General features: G+C 41.7%; 1 protein-coding gene across 1 annotated transcript in view; it reads right to left on the bottom strand.

The window, feature by feature from the left end:
* Positions 1 to 273: 273 nt before the first annotated feature.
* adamts6 (ADAM metallopeptidase with thrombospondin type 1 motif, 6) overlaps positions 274 to 10928 on the bottom strand; it is a 347102-nt gene continuing 336447 nt past the window's right edge. The window contains exons 23-25 of the mRNA XM_041191657.1: positions 8176 to 8352; positions 2425 to 2581; positions 274 to 388 (exon numbers count right to left, since the gene is read on the bottom strand). Of these exons, the coding sequence (XP_041047591.1) occupies positions 279 to 388; positions 2425 to 2581; positions 8176 to 8352 (444 nt within the window). The 3' untranslated portion in view covers positions 274 to 278. The remainder of the gene's footprint in view (positions 389 to 2424; positions 2582 to 8175; positions 8353 to 10928) is intronic.

Here is a 10928-nt window from a genome sequence, read left to right as displayed (position 1 = left end):
AAGTGACTATGCATGTTCTTAACAGCTGAGAGTTTTTCATGTTGCTGAGCAGAAAACTTAGAACTGGCATCTCCTCCTCTGTGTCCAGCACCTTTGTTTTTTTTAAAAAGTCCCACTTCACAGAAGTTAAAATAAAAGCAAATTATTGTCAGCTGAAGCTGACCAGTGGTTACATTTTCCACAGGGTAAAGACTTTGGGGGACATCAAATCCCATTCCATTATGTGAATTCAGGGCAGGCACGTTTTCCATGATAGAATTAACGAGGCTTGTTTCGGGTCAATGTCCTTGGCAGGTCTTACAGCACATCTGTCTAAAGTACGCTCTGCTGCAGAACTTGAACTTCAGCACCAGTGGGCAGTAAGCCACTTTGTTCACATCTTTGCATTCTATGAAGTAAAAGAATTGACAGCACTGAGTAAGGCAACAAAACTGACATGACTCACTTCCAAGATGTACATGCCTCTACTAGAAGCACCTCACTTATCCTCCAGACGGATGAAACAAATCTTTGCTGAACTGTTGTGGCAGTTGCTCCTTTTTTATTTCCAGTTTATAAGCCATTTAAAAAATACTCTAAGTTGCATTTTCATATTCAATCATGCACACGTATGGATAAATACTCCAATCTTGTACTCATCATGAGGAGCCCACTTTAAGGAACCAGAGATGGAGATAGGCTTACAATGTTCTAGCTCTGATGTTATGAACCAAGCAGCCATTGCCTCAATGTCATTTATTCTATAGTATGTTGTTATGAGAACTGGTGGTTGGTTACAAGTAGAAGGTATTGATTGCAGTTTCCGAAAACAGTCAAATATATATTTTTGTATATGATATTTGCCTTTGTCCAATCATATTAAATTGATTCCCTTTAAAACCAGATTAATATTTCATCATTGAGAAGAATACAACATAAGCCATAAAGCAATGTCAAAATTAACTTCTCCAGAACAAAAAAATGCTTTATGATTTGATAAATGATCCCATCCCAAAATGTTAATGTTTCTTTCTCTTTCAGATAGTGACTATGCTGCTGCTGCTTATTTCAAGCGTTTCCGATTTTTACTTTCAACAGGCTACATTCATGGTTTATCTTTTATGATTTACTTTTGTAAAATGTACAATAACCATGAGTGGAACATTCTCTGTGGAGTTTGCCTAACCATTGGTTAAAAGGATACTTAGTTTGGAATCAATGAATGGTAAAGAAAATCCTCCTCTTGATTAACAGATGTAGAATACGCCAAGGATATACATTACGCTCAAAACAGTCAATAGCAAATGACAAAGTACTGGCAGCTACTGTGAGAGGTGCATGAACACGCTACATAAACTACAAGGAAACTTGAAACTGCATGGAAAATGATTAAAATGTCATTTTAGTTCAAGTTTCAGGTGACCTTGCACTGTCTGGATACTGTAGCCACACACATACCTTAAAAGAAATGGAACAGAACTGTATTTCATACATTGTAGTTCAGGCTGGACTGTTGGTGTTTGTACTACCGTATAGTCTCAACACCAAATGTAACAGTACACTTAACAGAAGCAATGCTTCAAAGTCTGGCTTCAAACAAATACTGTAATTCAAAAAGCATAACTCAAGAACCCAAACAGATGTCTGTCATTGGTATAAACTTTCACAACTGTTTGAAATTGCTTTGCTAAATGCAGCCTCACTTCTGTCATCAACTGAGAAAACATACAGACATTTCCTCCAAAAATGATTTTTTTTAAGTGATTTATTGTAAGAAACTTATTTTGACTGTTTGCAACTGCCCAATCTGCTCCAAAACCAAACATATATCTCAAACTAAACATGGAGTGTTGAAGAAGCAGGCTGTGCAAGTAGTTCAAAATGAGAACAAAACAATTGTTCAAATTGTTTTTTTTAAAGCAACCAAGCATGTGTGCACGATGTTTGTTTCTTTAATTTTCATAATCCCAGTTGTTAAAATCTGGGAATATTTTGTAATTATCTATCAGAATTGTGTGCCAAAGAAAGTGTCAATGAATTAAATTCTTCAACTGACTGACTTTTGCCAGTAGAAGGAACTTATTTTTGCCATTTGACATTTGGAATATAAGGCCTACATCAATTGACATAAATCTGCTGTTCCTTTACAAAGTTCTACGTAAGCATGATCTACAATTTTTTTCCTTTTAAGAGAGCACTTAGGAAAAACCCAATGTTTTCAAATTCCATTGTTTTCACTTGGCAGAAATTTTGATGGCACAACAAACAGATCCATGCATTTGAACCAGTAAGCAACACACCAGACTGGAGTGATTTGGAAAGTTCACCGGTCTCTTACCAGAAAACCTGTACATAAAAATACCTGAAACAATTCAAACTGATGAGATTCTAAAAGTATTTCCTAAAATGTCACCTGATCCAACTGAGTGTTTTTTAAGTACCAACCTTCTGCATTGGTGATAGGAGTAGCATCACATTTACTCTCACACTGTTGCATTGAGGGTGGTCGAAGTGTTTCAGGACACTCACTCGATGGTTGACCCGTATATGAGAGACACTGGACTGTCCTCATCTGCTGGCCAAGACCACACTGTGCAGAACACTACAATAAATAAGGAACAAAAATGCATGTTTAAATACTTAGCATTCATAGACATAAAAAAGATAATGAAAACATGCTCATCTTAAAATATGTTTTGATTTTAATCTTGCAAAGGGCCAAAGCTTTGGGTTTTTTTTGTTAACTTTATTGAAAACTGATTGTGGAGGTGTGCCGAGGTGGAATTTCAGTTGGCTGAAAGGATCTGCCTCTGACTGCAGCTGAATTTATGATTGGCGGGCTCCACATCCTTTAGCTAGAGGTGGTTCATAAAATGTATGGCAGGCAGGCCTGAGAAGCTTATCCCTATGTAATATGGCTGCTGGCCTGCCGCAATGTGACATTTTGCCTGTCTTCCAGTGACCCTTGACCTGCACTAGCGTGACCCTCGGCCTTTCCCAGCATATCGTGTCAGCCTACCCAGCTTACACATATCCCTCGGGTCTACACCGGTGTAATGTGTACCTCAGTCTACCTGGAGTATACATTCCCTCAGCCTACACTGGTGTAGTGTGTACCTCAGTCTACCTGGAGTATACATGTCCCTCAGCCTACACTGGTGTAGTGTGTACCTCAGCCTGCCCTGGCATATATATGTCACTCACCCTACACCAGTGTAGCATGAACCTCATCCAGCACCAGCATACTGCAATCCCTGGCCTGCCCGGCATACCATGACCCTTAGACAGCCCTAGGGCATCCTGACCCTTGGCTGGCCCAGTATAGCCTCACCCTCAGCCAGACCCGGCATAGCCTGACCCTCAGGCAGCTCCAGTGTAGTGTGACCCTCAGGCAGCTCCAGTTTAGTCTGACCTTCAGTCAGTTCCAGTGTAGCCTGACCCTCAGCAATCCCCAGTGTAGCCTGACCCTCAGGCAGCTCCAGCGTAACCTGACCCTCAGCCATCCTCAGTGTAGTCCGAACCTCAGCCATCTCCGGAGTAGCCTGACCCTCATGCAGCTCCAGTATAGTCTGACCCTCAGGCAGCTCCAGTGTAGTCTGACCCTCAGCCATTCCTGGCATAGCCTGACCCTCAGGCAGCTCCAGTGTAGCCTGACCCTCAGGCAGCTCCAGTGTAGTCTGACCCTCATCCAGCTCCAGTGTAGTTTGACCCTCAGCCAGGCAGTGTAGCGTGACCTTCAGAGTAGCCTGACCATTAGCCAGCCCCAGTGTACTCTGACCCTTGGCCTGCCCCAGCATTGCCTGATCCTCAGTCTGCCCTAGCATAACATAACATGTGACCTTCGTGCCTCCTTTAAAAGTAATTTCTAAAAATTAAACATTCCAAAAGGCATTTTAGTGGGAAATGGAGGACCTTGCGTGGTGTTTGGCTCCTTAAAATTTAACCTACCCTCCCTATTGGCTATTCATAACAATGTTGGATGTCCATGATAAACACATGTTCCTTTTGCTTAATGATATGTTTCCATAATCTGTCCATAAAGCTGCATATTCTTAAAATGCTATACAATTTACATCAATGACACATTGAAGAGATCGTTCTTACTATAGCAAACTTACAAGTGAATAGTTTTTAGTTTCGTGTGCACCAAACTCAACTGTTATGGACTGGAGCACTTTTTGACCAAGAAATTTAGTTTAATTTGGATTTCTTAAAACATAATAAAAGGCAATCTACCAAAATGCCAATGTAAGTTGCATTTCAAATGTGGTCTCTGATTTGAGGATATTGACTCCTTCATGTGGATTTTGGACTATGGTACAGAACACTGACCCATATTGAAATGTCCTCTCCTGGATTGCAACTTGGTACCAGCTGACATCAATTAAATAATAATGAGCAAGTCAAAAGATAAGAGTTTTTAAATGTTGTATTTGGGATGTGGGCAATACTGGCAAGGTAACATTTATTATGTCAACTGTATCCCTCTCTGCAGATGCTGTCAGACCTGCTGAGTTTTTCCAGGTATTTTTGTTTTTATTCTAGATTTCCAGCATCCGCAGTATTTTGCTTTTATCTTATTTATTATCCATTGCTAGTTGCCCTTAGGGCATTAAGAATCAACCACCTCGTGTGAGTCTGGAAACATATAAGCCAGACCAGATAGGGCAGTGGGTTCCTTTCCTTAAAAGATATTAGTGAATCAGTTGAGCTTTTACAATGACCTAGCAGCTTTCATGGTGCCTACAAATGACCAATTGTTGAGTTTAATTTTGTAACTTGCTATGGTAGAAATTGAACGAAACAATCCCTAGGTTGCTCGTCCAAAACCATTACTATTAAGCAATCATAACCACTCATTTGTATCAATGGAAACACATGCAAAGGATTGGGCCAAACTGACAGACTTCATTCCTGGAATTTGTTCTGCTGGATGACATCCACTTTATGTGGTGGTTCTCCAAGCTCCTGCTGTAATGGAATATGCATTTCACCTGGTCATGCTATATTCCTAATGGGCACAGGTCCACAGTACCAAACTGCCCATAAAAGACACAAACGGCACCAAATAAAACAATTTCACTCAGAAAGTGGATGGAATGGCTGGTGTGAAAAGTGGAAAAATTTACAATTCTGCTTCAGGGTAGTTTTTGAGACACATATTTGAATCAGAGGAGAGGGGACTTAATCTCCAATGGATCCTTTCTAAACCAAAATGAGGATTCTTGATGTTGGCTAGACAGCTAACATGTAGATCAGATTAATGCCAACAGCACAGGGTTTGATCCCCATTCCGGCTGAGGCAATCTTGGGGCCTGCCTCTTCACCCTGCCCATAGTAAAAAATCACAGCACTTTGCTGTGGTTCTTTCTTTCATTTGTTCATCACATGTGCACGTTGCTGGCAAGGCCAGCATTTATTGCCCATCCCTAATTGTCCTTGAGAAGGTGCTGGTGCACGGCCTTCTTGAACTGCTGCAGTCCATGTGGTGTAGGTAAACCCACAGCGCTGTTAGAAAGGGAGTTCCAGGATTTTGACCCAGCGATAGCAAATAATTGCCAAGCACCAGCTTTCGGGCAAAGAACTGAAGAAGAAACTATCTCATAGAAACCTATAAAATTCTAACAGGACTCGACAGGGTAGATGCAGGAAGGATGTTCCCGATGGTGGGAGAGTCCAGAACCAGGGGTCACAGTTTGAGGATACGGGGTAGACCATTTAGGACTGAGCTGAGGAGAAAGTTCTTCACCCAGACAGTGGTGAGCCTGTGGAATTTGCAACCACAGAAAGTAGCTGAGGCCAAAACATTGTATGTTTTCAAGAAGGAGTTAGATATAGCTCATGGGGTGAAAGGGATTAAAGGATATAGGGAGAAAGCAGGAGCAGGCTATTGAGTTGGATGATCACCCATGATCATAATGAATGGCGGAGCAGACTCGAAGGACCGAATGGCCTACTCCTGCTCCTATTTTCAATGTTTCTATGTTTCTATCCCTTGCACTGGTGAGCGCAAAAATTCATTTCACACCCCATAAAATTAGCACTGGTGAATTATTGGGGGTGGGTGGGTGGAGTGAGTTACAGCACCTTGTTGCAGCAATGTAAAAAGAACTTCAACCTGCAACTGAAATTAAAAAAAGCCATAATAAACTTAAGTGAAGGGATGAAACATTAACATAAGAACATCATCTCCTTTGAGTTAAACATAAATACGTAAATAGACATTGATTTGGAACTAATGTCATCACTCCTTGAGTTATAAGCATTACACACATATCCAGACCTCATTAATAGAAGCCTCATATGCATCTGCTGAACCATCAGAGATAAACAGATTTAGCAGTCTTACTTAGCACCAGCGCAAAAATATTGAAACAGATCTACTGCCTGCGGGTAAAAATAAGTTCAATAAAGAATGCAAACTTTACATAGAGAGTAGACAGAATGTGGAATTCATTGCCACATGGAGTGGTTGAAGAAGATAGCATTGCTGCATTTAAATGGAGGTTTGATGCATACATGAGTGGGAAGGGAATAGAGGGATGTAGAGACATGGTGACAAAAGGTAATTAGAGTGGAAGGAGGGTCAAGCGGAGTATAAACACTGACATAGACTATTTAGAATGACTGATCTATTTTTGTGCTACAGGTACTATGTACTTCTATGTTAATAGTCACTGGTTTATTTATGTGCCCCAAATCTGCTTCACATTCAAAATCCTGGAGAAAGCTTTAAAATATTTCAGTAAATCAATCTCAATTTGTAGTTGATAGCGATCTGCACCAATTTTCGCTCCGCGCATAGTTATCTTTATCAAATATCTCTATAAAAGCAAACTGCTTCAGAGGATGAGTAACTACATGGTGACTAATTCAGCCATCAATACAGAATAGCTTAAATAGGTCAGTTATTAATAATTAAAGTTGCCTATTGCCTGTTGAACATTAACCATCTCCAATTTAGTTCAAGTCTCAATACTCATGATTTTGGTTGGCATGAGTAAAGAAAGAATACAATTAATATAAAAAATGAGAGCCCAGGCATCTAACAGGGAACTAAAACATCTGAAAAATATTGTCACTATAGGGTTCAATGGTTCTACTCAGTGTATAGTGGGTCAATGGGCATGGAAGTGCCACAGCTTGACATAGGGGGCATGAGGAGCCACGGGGGTGGGTGGAGGGACACAGCTTGGCAGAAGGTGCACAAGAGGCCATGGAATTTGTTTGGGGGAGCATAAATTGGCATGGGGGGCACAAGGAAAAGCTTTTGAACTTACTTTTTAAAAGGTCCCATAATGCAGACTATGGTTCATGACACCTCTGAGGTACTGTGAACCAGGAGTCATTGAAAACCCTGCCCAACTCCATGAAAATTGTGGAAAACTAAGACATGCTCATCCCTACAATGGAACTGGCCATGTCAGGAGTGCAGGATGTAGTCTTTTGACCCAAACCAGCCTGCACCCTTAAAAGGTACTTCCAAAAATCCAAAACCATAGGAATGGGGTCAGGAGTCCTAGAATTGGGTCCTGGTTGCCATTTTTAAAGGGCTTACAAGTCACCCTGACTAGCCTCGACACTTCAGGAAGGATGTGAGTGTCCGTGAGAGGATGCAGAGGAGATTTATCAATATGGTTCCAGAGATGGGGGATTTTTGCTACAAAGTTTGTTTGGAGAAGCTGTGATGATTCTACTTAGAGAAAAGAAAATTGAGGGGGGATTTGAGAGAGGTGTACAAGATTATGACAGGCTTAGATGAAGTAAACACTGAAAAGCTGTTCCCATTAGCTGGTACAAGGACTGGGAAACTTAGGTTTAAGGTTTATGGGCAAGAGATGCAGGAGGGATATGAGGAAAAACTTTTTTATCCAGTGAGTGGAACTCGTTGCTGATGAGGGAGGTGGAAGTGAAGACGACCAAGACTTTTAAAAGGAAATTGAATGGCACTTGAGAGAAATAAACTTGCACAACTACAGGGATAAATTGGGGAGAATGGAACCGATTGGATTGCTCCACAGAGTGCTGGAATGGACTCAGTGGGCTAGATGGCCTCCTTCTGTGCGGAGATGATGAAATAATTCAGACCCATTTATACAGTTTCCCTGTATCAAGTGCAGCTCATGTTAGTTTGCACACAAGAATCACCATGGATATATGTGTAAATAATACAAATTTGACAGAGTGCCAACTTACCTGGCCCCATTCTCCTGTGACCCAACGTGGCGGCGGGCAGCGCCCGAGGCTGCAGCGAATCCGAACTGGGGGCTTGCTCTCATTTGAACAATGGGATGGTGGGAAAGTCTTGCTCAGGTCGCTGCTCTTACATAAAACAATTCGATGCTTAAATCCTGGACCACATTTTGGGGTACACTGCAGAAGAGGGAGGAATTAGTCTTAGTAGTCATAATTTTCAACATTTTTGAAGCCTGTTAAGCTTTTCCAATGAGCCAGGAGTTATAATGTTTGCACTCCAGAAGGAAATGAAATCAGTATTTTGCAAAGAATGATGTAGCCTGACAGTAAATTAATGTAGCTTTTTAAAAAATGGCAAAATGTTAATTTATGTTAATAAATATTTGACATAAATATTTATACAATGGCTATGGCTTCGTGAGTAGTGAGATGCCAACAGTGAAAATACTTTCAATATTCACAAACTGGCTGCTATACAAGTGACCACATTTGGTTTTGCAATCATTACTATGATCTACTGGTTGAAATAAATGCTGCTTTTGTAATAAATGAGAGAAAAATGCTTGATTCAATACTGAAGTACAGAGATCAGAAAGGTCCCAAGTTTGATTCCTTGTCTTATCAAAGTTAACTGATTTCAACTAGAGCGGCACTGTGGTGATTATAATTGGTCTCAGTGATCCTTGGCTAGAGATGGAAAATTGGCTGGGATTGCTACACTGAACATTATCTAATAAATACATGTGTGTGGATGTCAGGTGGTGATAGGATAGAGTTCAGCTTTGTTGTTCCATGGTCAAAAAGCCACTGTCATTCACAATCTAGACACACAAAGAATGATTACTTGGACAAGGAACTAGAGAACAAGGAGTTCCTGTAAAACAGTACCCCAGCATTAGCCAATGCCTTCAGGTCAATCAAGGCAAAGTGCAATACACAACATACAAATACCTTACTATACTCACTGTACTTGACCAACCATCACAAAGGAAATAGGACCATAACACATAAGTGCCAATAACTTCCCTAGGGGTGGCTCTGATCTCATGCCGTTTTCTAAGTAGAAGCTCCAGAGGGAGTGTGATTGGATGTTTAGACCTTCTCTCTGGGTTTTTGCTGATATTCTGCTGAAGCTGTGGCAACAGAATGGAGAACCCTTGTGTGTATTGTACCCCAATAGCCAGAAATTTGGGAGTTCCATGAATCAAGTATTCCATTCCCTGGCCAGTGTTCCCACCAAATGAAAATCCATGCCAAGAGGATAGTCTGTTAATCTTGGACTCTAAATCATAACCCCAGACTCCAACTGCGATTTTTAAATTATTATTCATTCATGGGATGTGGGCATCACTGGCTAGGCCAGCATTTGTTGCCCATTCCTATTTGTCCTTGAGAGGGTGGTGGTGAGCTGCCTTCTTGAACTGCTGCAGTCTATGTGGTGTAGGTACACTCACAATGCTGATAGGGAGGGAGTTCCAAGATTTTGACCCAGCGACAGTGAAAGAACAGCAATTTATTTCCAAGTCAGGATAGTGAGCGGCTTGGAGGGGAACTTCCAGGTGATGGTGTCCCCATGTGGCTGCTGCCCTTGTCCTTCTACTTGGCAATGGTCGTGGGTTTGGAAGGTGCTGTCTAAGGAGGCTTGGTGAGTTCCTTCAGTGCATCTTGTAGACTGTACACACTGCTGCCACGGTGTGTCAGTGGTGGAGGGAGTGAATGTTTGTGAATGGGGTGCCAATCAAAAGGTTGCTTTGTCCTGGACGATGTCAAGCTTCATGAGTGTTGTTGGAGTTGCACTCATTAGACAAGTGGAGAGTAATCCATCACACTTCTGATTTGTGCATTGTAGATGGTGGACAGGCTTTGGAGAGTCAGGAGGTGAGTTACTCGCTGCAGGATTCCTAGCCTCTGACCTGCTCTTGTAGCCACAGTATTTATATGGCTAGTCCAGTTCAGTTTCTGGTCAATGGTAACCCCCAGGATGTTGATAGTGGGGGATTCAGTGATGGGAATGCCACTGGATGTCAAGGGACGATGATTAGATTCTCTCTTGTTAGAGATGGTCATTGCCTGGCACTTGTGTGACACGTATATTACTTGTCACTTGTCAGCCCAAGCCTGGATATTGTCCAGTTCTTGCTGCATTTGGACCTTGGCTGCTTTGGCATTGGAGTAGTCATGAATGGTGCTGAACATTGTGCAATCATCAGTGAACATCCCCACTTCTGATCTTATGATGGAGGGAAGGTCATTGATGAAGCAGCTGGAGATGGTTGGGCCGAGGACACTACCATGGGGGACTTCTGCAGTGAAGTCCTGAGACTGAGATGAATGACCTCCAACAACCACAGCCATCTTTCTTTGTGCTCTGTATGACTCCAACCAGTGGAGAGTTTTCCCCCAATTGTCATTGACCCCTGCTAGGGCTCCTTGATGCAACACTCGGTCAATTGCTGCCTTGATGTCAAGGGCAGTCACTCTCATCTCACCTCAGGAGTTCAGCTCTTTTATCCATGTTTAAACCAAGGCTGTAATGAGGTCAGGAGCTGAGTGCCCTGGCGGAACCTGGTGATGCAAGGTACACATTGGCAATAAATATGTAGTTTATGTGTTACAAGATTCATCATGTGTCAGATGATTTCTTTGTTTTCTCTTTCAGTTGTTTGTGTGAGATCTGGTAAAAAGCAATACACTTGCACCTCCTAAAGTAAGTTAACTTGTTATTTTATATATGTAAATAAAATGCAGATACA

The sequence above is a fragment of the Carcharodon carcharias genome, chromosome 1 (assembly GCF_017639515.1).
Source record: "Carcharodon carcharias isolate sCarCar2 chromosome 1, sCarCar2.pri, whole genome shotgun sequence".
NCBI classification, from domain to species: domain Eukaryota; kingdom Metazoa; phylum Chordata; class Chondrichthyes; order Lamniformes; family Lamnidae; genus Carcharodon; species Carcharodon carcharias.
Note: the sequence above shows the minus strand (reverse complement) of the source record. Positions and strands in the feature narration are given on the sequence as shown.